At 44.9% G+C, this 22,218-nt stretch overlaps 2 protein-coding genes across 3 annotated transcripts; one reads left to right on the top strand and one right to left on the bottom strand.

The window, feature by feature from the left end:
* Positions 1-3,445: 3,445 nt before the first annotated feature.
* LSM3 (LSM3 homolog, U6 small nuclear RNA and mRNA degradation associated) lies at positions 3,446-10,141 on the bottom strand. The gene is made up of 4 exons (XM_077276657.1): positions 10,002-10,141; positions 4,295-4,405; positions 4,120-4,215; positions 3,446-3,888 (listed from the first exon to the last, which is right to left on the bottom strand). The coding sequence occupies exons 1-4, from the start codon at positions 10,020-10,022 to the stop codon at positions 3,808-3,810; spliced, it is 309 nt and encodes a 102-aa protein (XP_077132772.1). The 5' UTR covers positions 10,023-10,141; the 3' UTR covers positions 3,446-3,807.
* Positions 10,142-10,168: 27 nt separating this feature from the next.
* On the top strand, positions 10,169-21,249 carry XPC (XPC complex subunit, DNA damage recognition and repair factor). Of its 2 annotated transcripts, none has more exons than XM_077276652.1 (16): positions 10,169-10,301; positions 10,858-11,041; positions 11,439-11,548; positions 11,702-11,822; positions 13,103-13,187; positions 13,349-13,506; positions 13,608-13,728; positions 14,741-14,830; positions 14,974-15,843; positions 18,323-18,483; positions 18,694-18,775; positions 18,897-19,028; positions 19,361-19,530; positions 20,088-20,181; positions 20,296-20,385; positions 20,713-21,249. In XM_077276652.1, exons 1-16 carry the CDS (start codon positions 10,208-10,210, stop codon positions 20,917-20,919), a joined length of 2,769 nt encoding a protein of 922 aa, XP_077132767.1. In that variant the 5' UTR covers positions 10,169-10,207; the 3' UTR covers positions 20,920-21,249. The 2 variants fall into 2 exon arrangements, with proteins under 2 accessions (XP_077132767.1, XP_077132766.1); XM_077276651.1 differs by having other exon boundaries at positions 10,855-11,041.
* The last annotated feature ends 969 nt before the right edge of the window (positions 21,250-22,218 follow it).

Below are 22,218 nucleotides of genomic sequence, written 5' to 3'. Positions count from 1 at the left end.
TGAACAGTCTGTGGTGGATGGAACGAGACACGATGTCCCAGTTCTGCTCGATTGGATTCAGGTCTGGGGAACAGGCCGGTCACTCCATAGCATCAATGCCTTCATAATACAGGAACTGCTGACACTTCAGCCACATGAAGCCTAGCATTGTCATGCAGAAGGAACCCAGGGCACCAGCATATGGTCTCACAATGAGTCTCAGGATTTCATCCCGAGACCTAATGGCAGTCAGGGTACTTCTGGCTAGCACATGGAGGGCTGTGCGGCCCTCCACAGCAAAGCTTCCCCACACCATTACTGACCCACTGCCAAACCAGTCATGCTGGAAGATGTTGCAGACAGCAGATCGCTCTCCACGGCGTGTCCAGACTGTCACATGTGCTCAGTGTAAACCTGCTCTCATGCATGAAGAGCACAGGGCGCCAATGTCGAATCTGCCAATTTTGGATTTCTCTGGCAAGTGCCAATCATCCTACATGGTTTTGGGCTGTAAGAACAACACTCACTTATCGACATCAAGCCCTCATGGAGTCTGTTTATGACAGTTTGAGAAGACCATGGATGTTAGTGGCCCGGCGGAGGTCATTTTGCATGGCTCTGGCACTGCTCCTCCTTGCACAAAGGAGGAGGTAGCGGTTGTGCTGTTGGGTTGATGCCCTCCACATCTCTTGGTATCTGTTCCATGCTCTGGACACTGTGCTGAGAGACAACTGCCCTCCTTGCCCCAGCTCGCATTGTTGGGCCATCCTGGATGAGCTGCACGACCTGAGCAATTTCTGTATAGTACCTCCAGCGGTGAAAGCAATGACAAAAGTGTCAATAACAACAGCCAAACAGGATGAAATGGTCTGTGGCAACCCCCTGAAGAACCACTCCTTCATAGGAGCTGTCTTGCTAATTATTTCTACCTCTTGTCTATTCCATTTGCACGAGAGCAGGAGAAATTGATTCGCAATCAGTATTGCTTCATAATTGAATAGGTTGATTTCACAGAAATGTGATTGATTTGCAATTAACACAGTGTTAGGCTATGTTCACACGTTGTGGATTTTGCTGCGGATCTGCAGCTGCGGGTCTGCAGTAGCTTTCCATGCGTTTACGGTACAATGTAAACCTATGGAAACCGCAATCTGCAGTGCCCATGCTGCTGAAAAATACACGCGGAAACGCTGCGGGTTACATTCCGCAGCATGTCAATTCTTTGTCCGGATTCCGCTGAGGTTTACACCTGCTCCTCTATAGGAATCCGCAGGTGTAAAACCGCAGGTGGAATCCGCACAAATTCCACGGTAAATCCGCAGGTAAAACGCAGTGCCTTTTACCTGTGGATTTCTTAAATCCGCAGCCCTAAAAAATCCGTGTGAACATACCCTAAGTGTTCCCTTGATTTGTTTTAACGGTGTTTATTGGGATTATTTGAAGATGGAGAGGATCCCGAGTTGCCCCTATTCATAGGTATCTCTCATATCTTATTTCAATTATGTAAACTTCTTGCATTTCATTGGATAGACACAACCTCCATCTATGCGAGAAATACAACGAAGGATAAATAACATAACATGGTAGGAAAGAGGAGTCTATCATAAATGTAATTCTATTCGTAAATTGGTAAAGATACGGAGCCCTTGGTTGGATATTCCATAGCTGCGCACAAATCTTCTAATTAGAGATAGAATATTTATAATGTCATCTCAATCGTTAGTTCTCTTTTTCCCCCCAGTCTAAGAATTTTATATTCCGTTATTCTAGAACTGCTCTGAAAATGAAAATAGTCCTCTCTGGATTGTCAGGATTTGGGTTCAAGTTGAGTGAGGGAATTGAAGTTGATTTATTTTACGTTTTATAAGAGTCATGATTCCATTATATGAAAGATGGAAAATTTATATATAAAAAAACAACACAACATCCCTAGAGAATATGCACTGCTAACATCCCCTGGTTATAGTGGAAATTAGCATATAACATGCACAAACCAGTAGCTCTGCAATGAAAATGAGAAATATGGTAAATATGCTTGATTAAAATCTTCAGCCACTTTAGAATGCTGCAGCCAGTTTGTTGTGTAAAAAAGTGATGAAAGGTCTTCTTTAAAACAACAAGAGACCCTCCCATAGCAAGCTGTCCAAAAGATATTACCCTCTAAATTGTCCAAGATTGATTTCACCTATAATCCTTTCAGATGTGAGAAGTTTCACTAAGGGTACCGTCACACAGTGCAATTTTGATCGCTACAACGGCACGATTCGTGACGTTCCAGCGATGCATTTACGATATCGCTGTGTCTGACACGCTACTGCGATCCGGATCCCCGCTGAGAATCGTACGTCGTAGCAGATCGTTTGAAACTTTCTTTCGTCATCTAGTGTCCCGCTGTGGCGGCATGATCGCATTGTGTGACACAGGTTGTATACGATGTGCGCACAGTAACCAACGGCTTCTACATCGCAAATACGTCATGAAATTATCGCTCCAGCGCTGTGTATTGCAACGTGTGACCGCAGTATACGACGCTGGAGCGATACTTATACGACGCTGCAACGTCACGAATCGTGCCGTCGTAGCGATGAAAATGGCACTGTGTGACGGTACCCTTACACATGCTGCACAAAGGAAAGCGCCCTCAGCCAAGAGGTTGTGAAATCACTTAAGACTGGGTCAGGTCACAGGGAGATTACATCCCACTAGAACCAGCCCGGTTAATTAGACGCAGCAAGAACTGAGGAGTTGTATAGAGATGGCACCTTGTCTATACCAGCTGGTCAAAGTGAGAAATATTAACTGAAGAGCAGTGTTGGGGAGATCTGGTTAAAACTTCAACAGAGAAGACAAAGACCCCCTACATGATTATCCAAATATGAAAGTAGCTGAGCTTTTGACACAGTTGTATGGTATACGGTTCCTACGTTTGCTAAGAAATCAATTGAGTCGATGTTCTCCAAAACTACATCCATGGGAACGCGCCCTTAGAGTTCGTGCAGGCAGTTTTAATCGATCTGAGTGCAATCTAACAAAACATTGGATCACACTCTGACCAATGTTAGTCTACGGGACCGGGAACATGCCCGATGATTTCCACAGAGACTATATGATTAAGTAGAATCACTGCATGCATGGGTCTGAGCAGATATTCGGATTGCACTCAGTCATGCAAGTCAATGGAAAACATCAGACTGCACACAGGTGACAGAGTGCAGTCCAATTTCCACAGACTGATACAATAGAGAAAGCAGGGGAAAAAAAAAAATAAAAAAATCTCTATATTATCCACATCTGAGAAAGTATACACCTAGTATACCGAGGGTGGCTGGAAACTGGTCCATTGTCATACATTATGCTGCCACCTAGTGCCGAATTTCCCAGATGACAACTTCTGTCTCCTGTGCTACAAAGTGTCTTAGAATAAGCAAAAAGATCCTAAAAACCATTGAAAAACACAATCCCAACATCGGCACCAGTCGTTTTTATTGGCAATTCCCAAAGTAAAGCAAAGCTTTCTGAATACAGTAAAACCTGTATCCGATTTATCTTACTGGCATTCAATCTAAAGTTTTTCTACTTTCACAAAAAGAACAATCCAAGTGAAAATAAAGAAAATTGTGGCATCTGCCCCTGAAAAAGTGATAACGGGTGAAGAACATCTTAAAACAAAAAATTTGGAAGGAAGGAAGATCCAGACATTGGGTTGGAGATTACTACTGTAATATTTCAAATGGCCAGAGAATGAGCTGTAACCAACGCGCCAACACAAGCCAGGATCCTGCGGGTGAGAAAGTCTGGGATTATGGACCCCACTGCACCCCAGGGTCATCAGCCAACCCGCAAGGGAGGAGCAACCAGCACAACGCCATCGCCTCTTACAAAAAGCATGGGGATGTTCCTCTTCGTAGACTGAAAAAAAGAAAAGACAGGAGGAAAATGTATAATGAATTCCATAGTATTCATTAATAAGTACCTCCAGATACAGCAGCCAGCGCCCGCTGCAAAAGGAGTGGACTAAGCTCCTTTCCCCACACACTTACGCCCCAATCTAAGAAACTGCTCATGTTCCACATTATATAAAAAAACAAAAACAAATATCCACCATTAACAAGACTGAGCACAGCAGATTGTGGGAGATACCTTGTAGATCTCCTCGTAGGTTTCCTCATCGATCTCTATGGTGGTCACGGTTTCTTCTACATCCCCCAGGATCATGTTTAAGTGCTGATCATAAGCCTGTACGGAAACACAAAGAAAGGGTTAACAATGAAGGGTCCATGACATAACATACAGAGCCAGAGATCCAGACACGTACGTGCAGCCGTCCCCTGAGCTCTCGGTCATTCCTCATCTTCACATAAATGCGCTCGTCTAAGCTCAGCCGGATCAGATCCAGAGGCTCCTCCACCGTGTTTGTCGTCTGCTGCTGTATGTGGGACAAGAGGAAAAAGGTAAAACAATAAACGCAGAAATCACAACGACTTGTACCGAGAGTCTCGATGTGAAAGATTAAAAATTTATGATACATGTTCAGCTCAAAGGAATTTTTAGGATCAACACTCCTTGTCTACAAAGGGAATCAGTACCATCTTCATACGAACCTAATAATTTCATTAGCTGAAGTTTTGTAACAGTTGTATCAAGCTGATTACATCCTGTATTATACTCCAGAGCTGCACTCACTATTCTGCTGGCGCAGTCACTGTGTACATACATTACATTACTGATCCTGAGTTACCTCCTGTATTATACTCCAGAGCTGCACTCACTATTCTGCTGGTGCAGTCACTGTGTACATACATTACTGATCCTGAGTTACCTCCTGTATTATACTCCAGAGCTGCACTCACTATTCTGCTGGAGCAGTCACTGTGTACATATATTACATTACTGATCCTGAGTTACATCCTGTATTATACCCCAGAGCTGCACTCACTATTCTGCTGGCGCAGTCACTGTGTACATACATTACATTACTGATCCTGGGTTACATCCTGTATTATACCCCAGAGCTGCACTCACTATTCTGCTGGCGCAGTCACTGTGTACATACATTACATTACTGATCCTGAGTTACATCCTGTATTATACCCCAGAGCTGCACTCACTATTCTGCTGCTGGTGCAGTCACTGTGTACATACATTACATTACTGATCCTGAGTTACATCCTGTATTATACCCCAGAGCTGCACTCACTATTCTGCTGCTGGTGCAGTCACTGTGTACATACATTACATTACTGATCCTGAGTTACATCCTGTATTATACCCCAGAGCTGCGCTCATTCTTTACAGGGTTACTCCCCCAGCAGAATAGTGAGTGCAGCTCTGGGGTATAATACAGGATGTAACTCAGGATCAGTAATGTAATGTATGTACACAGTCAGGGCCGGCGTTTGGCACAGGCAGACGCCTGGGGCCCCCACCTAGAAAGGGGGCCCCCTGCCTCTGCAGCCTCTGTATGAAGTGCCCAGAGGGTGTACAGCAGTGAATAATGCTGTGCATTGCTCTGGAATGTCTCTGCCAAACCCCCCTTGAGACCCCCTCAGTGCTGTGATTAACTCATGTGGTCCGGAGCTCTGTGCTGTTTGCTGTAGGATCAGGTTTCACAGTCACATACAGCAGGAATCAGCATAGGCTCTGCCCACAGTCACTAAATCACTGCTTGTAATCTGACAGGGAGACCTCCAGTCACTACTGTCTGGATGACACAAGACAGGAATATTGTCTGAATCGGAGTATTTATTATATAGAAATAAATGAATTCCCACGTGAAACAATAAGGGTAAACTATACACATAGTACAGGTGTGCATAGGAATCAGCGTTTTTGGTGCTTTTTTTTTTTGCAGCCAAAGCCTGCTCTCTTGGCACTAAAAACACTGCTTACAAAACACCCATTTTTTAGGGTATGTGCAGAGGATCCAGAAATGACAGCCCTTTGGATGCAGCGGACATGTGCTGCATCCTAAGTGCTGCCATCTTTTGAACACAGGTGATTCCGCATGTGTTCATTGATCTGTGTGGAATCACCGTGTTCTATACATTGCAGGGGTGAGATTTCTCTTGTGGAGACTCGCGTCTGCACCAGATAAATTGGCATGCTGGGGTCTGGACAGACGCGCCCCATGTCCGTCTCTGCGGGTGAGGTGCTGGTGTCAGTGCACACATAGTAGAGATGGAATTTCTTGAAATCCCATCCACTATACTGTAACATCTGGCCGCTGCGGGTTGGACGCTGCACAAGTACACAGCAGCCGACCCGCAGCGTTTTCTGACTGTGGGCACACACCCTTAGAGCTTTTGCTGTTTGTTTTTTACAGTATGCATTTTGTCTACAGTACATGTTTAATAAAGTTAGTGTTATTCACAAAAAACGCAGCGAAAAACAACGTTGCAACATTGGCAGCATTTTTTAAACTTTTTCATTGCTTTCTACGGGTGAAAAAAAATTGCTGAAAGAGGCATGCTGCAGACTTAAAAAACGCTGCCGTTGTGAAATTCAGTCAGGGGAAAATAAAAGGGTGTAGGAGATTTCTGAAAATCTCAGTTTTTGCTTGTGCTGTAAAATGCTGTAAACATATTTGCAGAAGAAAAGCTGCAAAAATTCTGCATATGAACATGGCGGAAAGCTGCTTTTCAAAGTGCCAGCAAAACATAGGAGATTTCCGAAATCTGCAGTCGCTTGTTTGTTTTCTGACTGGATTTCAGAACTGTAGCGCTTTTAAATCTGGAGCTGTCACTTCTTTCAGCGTGTTTTCACCCGTAGAAAGCAATGAAAGAATAAAAAAGCTGCAGATATTGCAACGGCATTTTTCACTGCAATTTTTTAAGTGGTTTTGGTGAATTAAACTATTAGGTCTCGTTCACATCAGTATTTGTAGTGCAGAAACAGCAGTGGAACAATGAGGCTATGTGCACACGTTGTGGAATCTGCTGCGGATTTTTCCACGCAGATTCCTAAAAATCTGCAGGTAAAACGCCCCGCGTTTTACCGCGGATTTATTGTGGAATTACCACGGTTTTCAACTGTGTTTTTACCCCTGCGGATTCCTATTATGGAGCTGGTGTAAAACGCTGCGGAATCCGCACAAAGAATTGACATGCTGCAGAAAATGCAACACAGCATTTCCGCACGATATTTTCCGCATGTGTACAGCGGATTTTATTCTCCATACATTTACATGGTGCTGTACAACGCATGGAAAACTGCTGCAGATCCGCAGCAAAATCCACAACGTGTTCACACAGCCTGAGAAACCCGTCACTACTTCTGTATTTCTCACCCTCCTGGTTTTGGCTTACACATACTGATGTGAAATACTGACCAAATACTGATCGTATGAATGTGGCCTTAAACATACTGTAGACAAAACAAACATCCTCACTCCAAAAAAAGCTGGAAAAAGTATGAAGAACACCACAAAACAAGCTGAAAAACAGGTGTTTTGAACGCAACATTTTTACTAATAGAAAACGTTTTGGCTACTGAAAAAAAATGCTGCATGTGAACATAGTCTTACTCTGAAACGCTATGTCTATCTGTGGTGTTACATAGGACTGCAGGTGACCACTACTAAATTATCTGTACTCAGAGTAATCACTGCTAGCTCTGGTGTTACATAGGACTGCAGGTGACATCTACTACATTATCTGTACTCAGAGAGTTATCACTGTGTTATCTGTGGTGTTACATAGTACTGCAGGTGACATCTACTACATTATCTGTTCTTAGAGAGTTATCACTGCTAGCTCTGGTGTTACATAGGACTGCAGGTGACTACTACATTATCTGTTCTTAGAGAGTTAGCACTGTGTTATCTGTGGTGTTACATAGGACTGCAGGTGACATCTACTACATTATCTGTTCTTAGAGAGTTATCACTGCTAGCTCTGGTGTTACATAGGACTGCAGGTGACTACTACATTATCTGTTCTTAGAGAGTTAGCACTGTGTTATCTGTGGTGTTACATAGGACTGCAGGTGACAACTACTACATTATCTGTTCTTAGAGAGTTAGCACTGCGTTATCTGTGGTGTTACATAGGACTGCAGGTGACATCTACTACATTATCTGTTCTTAGAGAGTTAGCACTGCGTCATCTGTGGTGTTACATAGGACTGCAGGTGACATCTACTACATTATCTGTTCTTAGAGAGTTAGCACTGCGTTCTGTGGTGTTACATAGGACTGCAGGTGACATCTACTACATTATCTGTTCTTAGAGAGTTAGCACTGTGTTATCTGTGGTGTTACATAGGACTGCAGGTGGCATCTACTACATTATCTGTTCTTAGCACTGTGTTATCTGTGGTGTTACATAGGACTGCAGGTGGCATCTACTACATTATCTGTACTCAGAGTTATCACTGTTATCTGTGGTGTTACATAGGACTGCAGGTGACATCTACTACATTATCTGTACTCAGTTATCACTGTTATCTGTGGTGTTACATAGGACTGCAGGTGACATCTACTACATTATCTGTACTCAGTTATCACTGTTCTGTGGTGTTACATAGGACTGCAGGTGACATCTACATTATCTGTACTCAGAGTTATCACTGGGTTATCTGTGGTGTTACATAGGACTGCAGGTCACATCTACTACATTATCTGTACTCAGAGTGTTATCACTGTTATCTGTGGTGTTACATAGGACTGCAGGTGACAACTACTACATTATCTGTACTCAGAGAGTTATCACTGGGTTATCTGTGGTGTTACATAGGACTGCAGGTGACATCTACTACATTATCTGTTCTTAGAGAGTTAGCACTGTGTTATCTGTGGTGTTACATAGGACTGCAGGTGGCATCTACTACATTATCTGTTCTTAGAGAGTTAGCACTGTGTTATCTGTGGTGTTACATAGGACTGCAGGTGGCATCTACTACATTATCTGTACTCAGAGTTATCACTGTTATCTGTGGTGTTACATAGGACTGCAGGTGACATCTACTACATTATCTGTACTCAGTTATCACTGTTATCTGTGGTGTTACATAGGACTGCAGGTGACATCTACTACATTATCTGTACTCAGTTATCACTGTTCTGTGGTGTTACATAGGACTGCAGGTGACATCTACATTATCTGTACTCAGAGTTATCACTGGGTTATCTGTGGTGTTACATAGGACTGCAGGTGACATCTACTACATTATCTGTACTCAGAGAGTTATCACTGTTATCTGTGGTGTTACATAGGACTGCAGGTGACAACTACTACATTATCTGTACTCAGAGAGTTATCACTGGGTTATCTGTGGTGTTACATAGGACTGCAGGTGACATCTACTACATTATCTGTTCTTAGAGAGTTAGCACTGGGTTATCTGTGGTGTTACATAGGACTGCAGGTGACATCTACTACATTATCTGTTCTTAGAGAGTTAGCACTGCGTCATCTGTGGTGTTACATAGGACTGCAGGTGACATCTACTTCATTATCTGTTCTTAGAGAGTTAGCACTGTTATCTGTGGTGTTACATAGGACTGCAGGTCACATCTACTACATTATCTGTACTCAGAGAGTTATCACTGTGTTATCTGTGGTGTTACATAGGACTGCAGGTGACAACTACTACATTATCTGTACTCAGAGAGTTATCACTGTGTTATCTGTGGTGTTACATAGGACTGCAGGTGTCATCTACTACATTATCTGTTCTTAGAGAGTTATCACTGTTTTATCTGAGGAGCTAAAAAAATAAAAATTAAGAGGGGGTTGGGGGCAACTCTTTGTCTTGGGCCCCCAATATTTTCTGACCCTACCAACGCCCCTGCGTACAGCTAATAGTGGCAGACACGTTGGCCGATATAAGGCCCCTAAATATGGGGGCCACAGTGCAATGTTATCATTTGGAGCCCCCACTTTGCCCTGTACACAGTGACTGCACCAGCAGAACATCTAGGAGAAGCAGACTAGACACTTAGTCGTCCCTGACAGTTGACAATGGCTTCTGCTCGCTGTCGGAGCTCTGAGCAGCACACACACAACCCCGTGCTCCGCGCTCACCTGCTCTCCGTCATCCGCCATCTTGAAATGCCCGCTCAGCGGAAGAGGCCGATCTCCCAGGCAACAGAACTCGCGCGAGGTTTATGTCGCTGTCAGGCGGGAGGGAGGTTCAGCCAATCAGGTGTGAGCTGCGGAGCCACGTGACTTCCTTTGGGTTTGTTATACAACAGCAGCATGTGTGTGTGAGGAGGCAGTGGGGGAGCGGGATGGGGAAGCGCCGGGGCTCTGCGGATGTGCAGACCGACTGCAAGAAGCCGAGGAAGCAGCCGGTGAAGAGGACGCCTGCCGCACGGGGCAAAGGTGGGCGCCAGCGGTGCTCACTGCGTGGTCTCTGTGCTGGAGCCCTTCTGACTCCGCCCTTTCTTCATTAGCATATTTCCTTAAAGGGCTTCTCTAGTTTTATAGAAATAAACCTTAAAGGGATCTTCGTTAAAGCCAAGAAATTCTCTCTCTGCATCCTCCCTGCCCCAGCGATGCTGATCCAGCGGACTCCAAGTGAAAGTGGAAAATCCCTTTAAGGTGCAAGTAGCCCCCCCTGATTCAGCAAGCAGAGATCTTATCATTGCAGCAAGTTGCTGACATTTATCTCGTGCGGTTCTGTGTCCTGTGTGAGACGGCGGTGACGTTAGCGCTGCGTCGAGTCTGCACAAAATACCGCAACAAAACAGACTGCGGGCGCGTATAGAGGTGCGGACGGCTGCAGATGATGGCGGCGTTGTCACCTGTCAGGGGCCGCTGATTGTTTTACAAGGACTTCGTGTTTTTACCGCTCACAGCGTGATTGTCTTGTGCTTATTGTTTTTTACTTTCTTTCGCTATTTGAGTTCTTCTGTTTTCTGTTGGTTTCTGACAGCAGATGCTGAGGAGGATGAACGCGAAGAGGCGCCAAATAAGAGAAGCCGAGTCACCGCAGCAGGTGCAAGAACCACAAAAAAGGCCCCAAAAGGTGCGGAGACGACCCCCGGGGGAGGCGCTGCAGGGAAGAAACCACCGAGAAACAAGAAGAAAGTGCAGGAAGAGGAGCCAGAGAAGGAGATCCAGTGAGTATTGGTGCCATGGCAACCCCAGAGCAAGCGCAACCTTCACCGGCCGAGAAGCACAAGGTTTAGATTGGAAAGTGCTCAGTGGATATTTATTTTTTTCACCCGATGGAATCTCCTGAGGATCCTCCCCCCCTTTTTTTTTTTTTTTTTTTTTTTTTTAAATCCACTGAAAATGAAAACCCCCAAAATCTTTTTTTTAAATATAATTGCTCGTTTAAGCAAAAAAATTGATGGATATTTACGTTCACCAAATGCCCAGTGCCGCCCCCTCCTCCATAGTGACGCCCCCTTTTTTCTTTTTTACCGTATGATTCGTCATTTGTTTTGTTTTTTTTGTTGTTTTTTTTTAACTACCCGCTAAGCCGTTATTTTATCTTATGCTCTTTTCCTTCAGAAACTTATTAAGTTTGGAGTCGCAGTCTGCAGTTTCAGATGCAGCGGTTAAAAAGGAAAGTGGCTCAGAAGATGAGGAGGACAGCGAGGAGGAGTGGGAGGACGTGGAAGGTATTCTTGGCGTGAAGCACTAAACGCAGCATTTTTGCATGGTGGAGGGACAGAACAGCACAGGAGGTGGTGCGAGGCCTAGAGATTTGCAGTATGAATGTACATATGTTGATACAGATTTTCATTAATCTTCCATCGTGTCCTTTGTTATAGAGCTCAATGCCACCGCCCTGGACGCTTTACAAGCCACAACGTCCAATGATTCGGGGCTACCCACCGAGTCTGTGGAGATAGAGATCGAAACCGCAGAAGCCGCCAAGAAAAGATTAAGAAGGTAAATTGGGTTTGCAAAAATTCAGTCGACTGAACCTCTTCACTGAACACCATTTATAGCCTCTATCAGAGCATGGCAGAGTGCGGCACCCGGGCCACAGCTGGCCTTCTGCCTGTGCCAGGCTTGCCTACGGGCTGCACAGTGATCTCCCCCACTGGCCGCCACTGTCTGTTTCCATTATCTGCATCCTCAATATGCAAACAGAGGTGAATACATTGGTGGAGGGGGCCGGCGGACCCTTCTTCTACCAACCAGCGTGTGGGACAGCAGTCGCGATGATGTCATTTCATTACATCAGCTGTGTACTGCGGAGAGTCAGCGCGTCGGGGAATGGGAGTGAGGGGAGTAGGTGTGGGGGTTTTTTATGCTTTTTTCCCCCCATGTATATGGGATATTTGTATATATGTATATAGGGGGCTGTGTGTGTGTGTGGGGGGTGTCTTGGTTTCACCCTGTGTATATACATGAGGCTCAATATTTAATATAATTTATATGATAATATTGAGCAGAATTAATTTCAACCTATCTGCTCGGTCTCCACAACAGTCGCTCTCATGTGGCCCCTTGGGAAAATTAATTGTCCACCCCTGGCTCATATTATAGTCCAGAGTAGAACTTACAATTCCGCTTTTGCTTGTTAAATTCATCCCAAACATCTTATTGGAGCTGTGTAATACAGTAGGTGTAAAGACTACAGAGCAAGTAGCACAGATGCTGAACACGCAGAGAATGCAGGTCAATTTCAGCTCTGAAGCTTGCAGAATAGTGAGTGCAGCTCTGGAGTATAATACAGGATGTAACTCAGGATCAGTAATGTAATGTATGTACACAGTGACTGCACCAGCAGAATAGTGAGTGCTGCTCTGGGGTATAATACAGGATGTAACTCAGGATCAGTAATGTAATGTATGCACACAGTGACTGCACCAGCAGAATAGTGAGTGCAGCTCTGGAGTATAATACAGGATGTAACTCAGGATCAGTAATGTAATGTATGTACACAGTGACTGCACCAGCAGAATAGTGAGTGCTGCTCTGGGGTATAATACAGGATGTAACTCAGGATCAGTAATGTAATGTGTGTACACAGTGACTGCACCAGCAGAATAGTGAGTGCAGCTCTGGAGTATAAGTAATCTGCATTTAGAAAGTGATTTATATTTTCTATGTGGAATAATTTAATCTGTAATGGTAAATTGATCAGATTTTTTTATTGAGCAGCAGGAAAGTTCAAATTAAGCTAAATACAAGGAGCTGATGGATGGCCCTATGTTTTACAGGGAAAAGAGAAAGGCAGAGTTTGCCGCTTATCTACGCCGAATGATGAATCGGTTCAGCAAGGATCTGCGAGAAGACACCCACAAAGTGAGAGATCACTCAACAATTGTTTTTCCTGTAGTGGGTTATTAATCCTCCTTGGTGCATTAACAACAACAAACAGAATATAAGAATAGATTATGAGGAGGATGAGACCTGTAGAGATGTATATGGCTTTACTTGTCCTTATGCGCTTTTCTTCTCACCAGGTGCATCTGCTCTGCCTCCTCGGCAATGGCTTCTTCCGTAGTGACATGTGTAACTCCCCAGACCTCCAGGCGGTGGCGCTGTCTGTGGTTCCAGTTAAATTTGTAAATGTTCCCGCTGCTCGGATGGATGCGGTGTACGTGGCCAACTTAGTGAAGTGGTAAGAGATTCTCTGATAGGGTTATTTATTATAACTACTTTATATAAAGGGTTAACTGTGCCAGGCCTGGACGCGTTCCTTTGTAAATTGTTGTTTTCTAGGTTTACGACCACATTTACCCTGAATCCAGACATGTCTCCTGATGATCAAGAACCGCTGTCGGCCAGGCTAGAGCGGAGATTTGGAGTGTACGGAGTGAGGGACGCGGAGGAAATGGTCCATGTAGGTGACACATCACTGGTTTCAAAGTGTAAATGCAAACTTTTAGCCAATGAAGGTCTGGACAATGCAGACTATATGGGACCTCCATGATATGTCTGTAAGTCAGTGGGCTTCCATGACGGCCATCAAATGACCTTAAACATCAGATTTAGCTGGGGAAAAAAGCCAAATAGAATGACCTTCAGAAGGCAATCCATTGTCTGCAGGCTGCCACAATCTGCTGCTTCTAAAAGCTGAGAGTTTACCATAGTGTTACCCAGCTTAGAAGCCTATGATGCTTTTTTCCTACACTGATACATTGTAACAAACTAGAGACGAGAGGTTTCTGCTGGGGATATGTTTAGCTCATCCAGGATGGAATAGACTGGATACAATTATAGCAAACTCTCAATATTAGGTCTGTACGTCCTCGGGCAACAAGCAGTGATTTGGTCAGTAACCTGCTGAGCCCCAATGCCAAGTCCCTGCCAACCATCACAGACTGCATAGCAGTGTTATATTGTCCTATGGCATCGGGGTTCAGCTGCCCCTCGGGCGCCGCCATCTGGGCACAACTGTGATGTTTTTTGTAAGACTATTTCATCAACAACACAAATCTCTCATGTCCTGGTGCTTTGTGGACTGAAACAAATTGATGCGGACCCTTTGAGGAATAAAGTGTTTGAAAAGTCCCATCGTTGTTGCACAACTCTCACAACTTGCTCAAACACTTTGCAACCTTTGATATTTTTGAGCCAGCTTTTTAGAAGAATGGACGGAGCTTTCTTGGGAAGGTTTTAACAAAGGACAGCCGACAAATGTATTTGCGCCATATATTAATCCCTCACTGGAACACAGTTCTTGCACTGGTGCACGACAACTGAAACATGGACCAAATTTACTAAGAGTGCTAATCTTACCCCAGCACACTCTTCACAAATCTGAGGCCAAAGTAAAAATCTGCAGAACTTGTAATTATACATTACTATCCTGGACATAATGACCTGCGCATATATATTTTATTTTTTTGCAGCTGTTTTTGATTCTCCTTCGAGCGTTGCAGCTTCTCAGCCGCCTGGTGCTTTCCCTACAGCCGATCCCCATAAAGGAACCACCCAGCAAGGTAAGGGTTATATGTGAGCCAATAGAAAAAGTTGAGACTTTACCATCTTCTGGCTTGTGATGAGCAGAAATCCTGCCTTACTCATGGGACAGAAGGGTCATGGAGACTTGAGCTCAGCTGCATTTTTTTTTTTTTTTTTCTAGATGGCAAGCGGCCCAAAGGGGAAGTCCTCTAAGAAGTCTATAACCTCCAGACCCCAAAAATCCCCAAAAGGAAAATCAAAGCCAAAACGGGAGGACAAGGAGACCATTTCCTTGGACAGTTCAGAGGATGAAGATCGGAAACAATTAGAAGTTATCACACGTAAGAAGGAAGTCCGTAAAGTCAAAAAAGAGATGTCAGGGGAGAACTCCATAGACACCAAGGTTAAAGCAAATCCCAAAAATAAGCTCCAGAGGAAAGTGGCCTCCAAAGTATCATACAAAGAGGAGAGCGAGAGCCACGAGGGCAGCAGCGATTCTGACTATTCCTACACCGGCAGCGAGGACAGTGACTTCTCCGAATGGGATGAGTCGATTGAAAGGAAAGTTAAAGGGATGTCCTCGCTAAAGGTGAACAGGAAGAGGTCTGGGGAGGTCAAAGGTAAAAGTCATGTTGCCCCAGGACAACCTAAAGCAAAGAGCTCCCCCAAAGATGATGACCAGAAGCCTAAGAGAAGAGGCAAGATCATTTCCACCGATGATGAGGAGGATGAGGTTATATTGCCGCCCCCGACCAGAGGTAGCGATCAGTGGGTGGAGGTCTACCTGGAGAAAGAAGAGAAGTGGGTGTGCGTGGACTGTGTGTATGGGACGGTCAACCAGCCTTCCCTGTGCTTCAAGGCCGCCACCAAACCGGTTACTTACATCGTGGGGATTGACACCACAGGGCATGTAAAAGATGTGACGCGAAGATATGATCCAGAGTGGATGACTGGGACCCGCAAACGCCGCATTGATACAGAGTGGTGGGAAGAGACACTGCTGCCTTATAGAAGCACCGGCAGTACACAGGAAGATAAGGAAGATGTAGAGGTAAGGAGCGGAGACTATGGTGTACGACCTCGGCATTTTACCCTGCCTGCACTAGTAACTCAACTGATGTTTGTGGGGTCACTGTTGCAAACGCCACAGCATGAAGTCTTTGGAGGAGGGAGAAGCAGAAAGAGAGACTTGGTCAGATGGTGCTGCAGCTCCCCAATACGTTTCTCACCACAGAGCTGGATTCACAGCTACACTGCTCAGCATTGCTGAGCAGTGTTCTCCATGCTGCTGCTTCTTCTAAACATGATAGAGACAGGAGAGCAGGAAACGTTCATGTTTGTGTATGCAAGACAACACAGCAGCTCGTCTACATTCACTAGCTCCGAGACATCTGAAAAGTTGAGGTAGAGCCTGCAGTGATAAAATGTAGGATTCAAGTCATATCGTGGGCAGAAATGGTGACATTCCTCATGTGCACATGACAGCTTATTCTTTTATATAATCTTCAAGGGGTTGTCCAGTCTCCAAGGACAAGTGTGCATTACTGCAGACTGCCAAATTGTGACCATGTGCTCATGCTGCTTCCTGCACGGGTGAACGGTCACGTGGCCGCATTTGGGATGTTCATGCTTGCAGTCCTTTGCAGACTAGTCTCTCCCAGGTTCTCTCAACAGAAGAGAATAGAAGAAAGCGCAGGAGTCTAATCGGTAAATGACCACAAGTATGCAGATCACAAATGTGGTCACGTGCCCGGTCACACGTGGGGAATGCAGGGGAAGCGTGACAGTAAGAACACCACACACTGCCACGATTTGGCAGTTTACGCTCACGTAATACAGTTGTGGCCAAAATTATTGACACCCCTTTAACTCTGTCAGATAATACTCAGTTTCTTCCTGAAAACTGATTGCAAACACAAATTCTTTGTTATTATTATCTTCATTTAATTTGTCTTAAATGAAAAAAACACAAAACAGAATGAAGCAAAACATTGATCATTTCACACACAACTCCAAAAATGGGCCAGACAAAAGTATTGGCACCCTCAGCCTAATACTTGGTTGCACAACCTTTAGCCAAAATAACTGCGACCAACCGCTTCCGGTAACCATCAATGAGTTTCTTACAAAGCTCTGCTGGAATTTTAGACCATTCTTCTTTGGCAAACTGCTCCAGGTCCCTGATATTTGAAGGGTGCCTTCTCCAAACTGCCATTTTTAGATCTCTCCACAGGTGTTCTATGGGATTCAGGTCTGGACTCATTGCTGGCCACCTTAGAAGTCTCCAGTGCTTTCCCTCAAACCATTTTCTAGTGCTTTTTGAAGTGTGTTTTGGGTCATTGTCCTGCTGGAAGACCCATGACCTCTGAGGGAGACCCAGCTTTCTCACACTGGGCCCTACATTATGCTGCAAAATTTGTTGGTAGTCTTCAGTCTTCATAATGCCATGCACACGGTCAAGCAGTCCAGAGGCAGCAAAGCAACCCCAAAACATCAGGGAACCTCCGCCATGTTTGACTGTAGGGACCGTGTTCTTTTCTTTGAATGCCTCTTTTTTTTTTTCTCCTGTAAACTCTATGTTGATGCCTTTGCCCAAAAAGCTCTACTTTTGTCTCATCTGACCAGAGAACATTCTTCCAAAACATTTTAGGCTTTTTCAGGTAAGTTTTGGCAAACTCCAGCCTGGCCTTTTTATGTCTCGGGGTAAGAAGTGGGGTCTTCCTGGGTCTCCTACCATACAGTCCCTTTTCATTCAGATGCTGACGGATAGTACGGGTAGACACTGCTGTACCCTCGGACTGCAGGGCAGCTTGAACTTGTTTGGATGTTAGTCGAGGTTCTTTATCCAACATCCGCACAATCTTGCGTTGAAATCTCTTGTCAATTTTTCTTTTCCGTCCACATCTATGGAGGTTAGCCACAGTGCCATGGGCTTTAATCTTCTTGATGACACTGCGCATGGAAGACACAGGAACATTCAGGTCTTTGGAGATGGACTTGTAGCCTTGAGATTGCTCATGCTTCCTCACAATTTGGTTTCTCAAGTCCTCAGACAGTTCTTTGGTCTTCTTTCTTTTCTCCATGCTCAATGTGGTACACACATGGACACAGGACAGAAGTTGAGTCAACTTTAATCCATGTCAACTGGCTGCAAGTGTGATGTAGTTATTGCCAACACCTGTTAGGTGCCACAGGTCAGTTACAGGGGCTGTTAATTACACTAATTAGAGAAGCATCATATGATTTTTCGAACAGTGCCAATACTTTTGTCCACCCACTTTTTTATGTTTGGTGTGGAACTATATCCGATTTGGCTTTAGGACAATTCTTTTTGTGTTTTTTCATTTAAGACAAATTAAATCAAGATAATAATAACCAAGAATTTGTGTTTGCAATCATTTTCAGGAAGAAACTGAGTATTATCTGACAGAATTGCAGGGGTGTCAATACTTTTGGCCATGACTGTATGTAGAAAATCTTCTGAGACCGCACAACCCCCTTTAACTCCAAATTACTGTTTTGTTTTTTAGTTTGAAGCAAAACTCCTGGGGCAGCCCCTGCCGACCTCTATCACAGAGTATAAGAACCATCCTCTCTACGCTCTAAAGCGTCACCTACTGAAGTATGAAGCCATCTACCCCGAATCTGCCGCCATCCTTGGCTCCTGTAGAGGGGAGGCTGTGTACTCCAGGTAATGAACTTACGGCCTTTTCTCTAAATATGTTGGGTATAAATGTTTTTTTCGGTCTCATTTTTTACCTTTGGGATGTGACTGGCACAGAACATCACATTTCTGACCTGGCACAGAACATCACATTTCTGACCTGGCTGTAGGCTGGCATTGTATCACAGGCGCTGGATTAAAGATCTATTAAAACACAACTGCTCATTCTCTCCGCAGGTCTTGTGTCCACACCCTGCATTCACGGGACACGTGGTTGAAGGATGCCCGCGTGGTGCGGCTCGGGGAGGTGCCTTACAAGGTGATGGAATAGACAGGCTTCTTGGCCCCACCGGGCACGAAAAATGTAACTTAGCAGCAAAACTTTTAGAGGACGCGCTGGTAATGTCATTTATGTCACACCCGATCTGCTTCGTGCACAGATGGTGAAAGGGCAGTCTAATCGAGCGAGAAAAGCCCGCCTGGCAGATCCACAGAAGGACAGCAATGACCTTGCTCTGTTTGGCCCATGGCAGACGGAGGAGTATCAGCCGCCTATTGCTGTGGATGGAAAGGTAACGGTGCAGTGTCCATGCATGAAGCTTGTGAATGACAGTGATAGACCTGGCACACTGCACTGAATGTGGCGTACACCTTAGACACCTGCCGGTCAAGCCCTTATTTTGCCACCTGCTCTTCATCTTGACATTCCCCGTACACTTGCATGCTCGTATCAGTAGTACTCAATAGGGAGAGGGGAATAAGCTGCTGCTAAACAACTTCTCTCCTTTGATTACATGGAGTAATCAAGGGGCACCTTGATTCACATTCGATGTTAGCCCAATTCCCCCCAGCGCTGTGGCTTCTTCTACCAGAATCCTTATCCAGATATCTTTTTGATACACAGGTTCCCCGCAATGAGTTCGGCAATGTCTACCTGTTTAAACCCAACATGCTGCCCATCGGCTGCTGCCATCTGCAGGTCTCTAATCTCCATCGTGTGGCCAGGAAGCTGGACATCGACTGCGCCACTGCCATCACCGGCTTTGACTTCCACTGTGGTTTCTCGCACCCTATGTAAGGCTGATGTCCCCGATAACATAACTTTTAGGGTTTGCACTTAATTTAACCAATTCACAGCCTGCAAACCACCGCACATTTTGAACCCTTTCCTCTTACTGTAAGAAAGATATGTGATTGCTGTCAGTGAAACGGGAAAGCCATAGTTTACAGTCAGCGATTGATAATGTCCAATTGACCCTTCGCTCGATACTTTATGATGGAGCATGTCCTCCTCCCTTGGGGTAAAATCCAGATGTGAAGAAATCCACTGCAAATTATGCATGTTACATTCGCATCAGGTTACACACCATCTGCATTGCCACATAATGGGCGGGCTGCAGATTTGTGAACTTTTCTAACATTGGCTCATGAAACTTGTATCGATTTGGCAAATTTGCAGCAATTCTACCTCATCTGGACTCTGCCCATTTTAAACCTAAGAATTTAAACTATTAACATTTCCATTCACTGACAGCAAGCAGGAGAGTTAGGAAATAAACCTATAAAGCTACAGAAAATGACAACTGCAGTCCTAGTTGTTTTTTTTTTTTTTTTCTTTTGTATTTCCCCAGTACTGATGGTTATATTGTGTGTGAGGAATATAAAGAAGTCCTGCTGGCTGCCTGGGAGAATGAACAGGCGGAGATCGAACGCAAGCAGAAAGAGGTGAATGACTGGATAGATTCCGTACACGACTCCTCGAGTTCCCTGACTCCGACTCCACAGCCCTGATGGTAAAATGACCCGATATTCAGACCGGTCTCTGTATTTGTCTTGTAGAAGCGAGAAAAACGAGCGCTGGGAAACTGGAAACTGCTGGTGAAGGGTCTTCTGATCAGAGAGAGACTGAAAGCGCGATATGGACAGAAGGTAAAGCTGTGAACGTGGAGCAGTCGTCCCGACCGCTGCCCTCCTACCAGCAACTCTTAGAACCTTTCTACAATGCCCCTTACAAGCTGCAGAATAAGCAGATAGTATATCAGGGCGGACATGCTGTGTGCACTTATCTGCAGCGGTCCCTATACCTGGTGCATGATCCATACTTTACTGTATAGGGGAAATCTATAAAATGAATAACCTTCCCCCATGTGGGACCCTGATCTTTGCACTAATAGATTGGGACCCCCGTTCATTAATGCTAGCACCAGACTGATAAGGCTTTGCTGGTCGCATCCTCACTCTGTATTATTTCTGCAGGACTCCGCACACTTCACCTCTGCAGCCGGAGAAGGATTCTCATCCGATGAGGAGCAGCCGGCGAGCGGGACCCCGACTCTGGACACCGCCGTATCCTGGCCCCAGAACAGAAAGGCCGAAGAGCAGCTGGGAGCGAAAGTGAAGCGGAAAACCAAGAGGGAGAAGAAAGGAGAAGAAAAACACTTATTCCCATTTGAGAAGCTGTGATAAAGTCCAATGAGCACATGCGAACCACAAGTCTCAGCTTCCTACCCATAACTGATCTTAAAGAAGCACTTCAGGCAAAGTGAGCACCGTGTCATGCATAGTGGGGGGCCTTTGTTTCTTTAGGGCCGGATGGTAGAAACATCATCAGAGAATCCCCCTGCACCAGCCGTAATGCCGGGTTACTTGTCCTTTTACAGATTGTGATTAGTATTTAAAATTGAGATAATAATAATATAGAATTGTTTATAAAAAAAAATGAAAAAAAAAAATAAAAATTTAAGACTGAATCTGATTTTGTACAAAATTCTGAAAATAAATGTTTTATAAATGAGAGAATCCAAGTAGTGCATTTATTTCCCACCGCGGCACAAGATTGAAGTCTGTCTTCACTCAGCTGCCATCCATACAGTAAGTGCTGCCCCTTTTCATCTGTGTGTACAGGGTATAATTCTTATGGCAGTCTCATGACCTAATCTGTACAATGGCCGTTCTTAAAGGGATTGTCCATAACTTGAATAGAGTACAGAGCTGGGTCAGCACAGCGCCACATTGTGTAGTGGCCATCCTCAGGTACTGCAGATCAGCTTATATTGAAGTTGACGTTATCTGAGATTCAGTAAATGGGAGCGTCCACTGCCGTGCTGAGAGCTGTGCTGCTCTATGGGGGTCTCCGGGGTCAGACCCACGGATCTGATGTTGATAACCATATACCAAAGACTTGGACAAAGCGCAGGAGTCGCACACCAGGAATGTACATGGTAGTTTCTCACTAGGTAGATCCTAAAGAGGATGGAAACATCCTTAAAGGGGTTGTCCACTTTCACCGAATCTTGTGGTCGCAGGGTGGTGAGTATAATAAGGAGAAACCTGTGCCTTACTTATCCTTCCTGGGCGCAGCGTTGTCTCTGCATCCACCCCAGTCGCTGTTTAGCTGCAGCGGTGTCAGTGGCGTCCTCACTGCAGCCAGAGACCGATCCAGGGAGAATAAGTAAAGATAATATTTCATGTATGAAGATGAAGCATCGCAGGTGAGATGGTTACAGCTTTGTGTTCAGCGGCAGCCATGGTAAAGATATCTGCTTGTAAACAGTGAATGGAAACTATAACTTCTATAGTTGTTCTAAACTTTTCCCCCTGGTGCAGCGGTTGCTGCTGTACAGTTATCGGAGTTCTTACCTGTGCATCCATCACATGAGCAGAGCACATTCTCGGGCCCTGGAGCAAAATCATGACATTTCCCATTCAATGACTATAAGCCGAGATCTTGGCAACGTTTAATTAATAGAGGAGAAGACTGTA

Source organism: Ranitomeya variabilis, chromosome 8, assembly GCF_051348905.1.
Source record: "Ranitomeya variabilis isolate aRanVar5 chromosome 8, aRanVar5.hap1, whole genome shotgun sequence".
Taxonomy (NCBI): Eukaryota; Metazoa; Chordata; class Amphibia; order Anura; family Dendrobatidae; genus Ranitomeya; species Ranitomeya variabilis.
The sequence above is the reverse complement of the archived record's forward strand: the minus strand, read 5'-3'. Positions and strand labels throughout refer to the sequence as shown.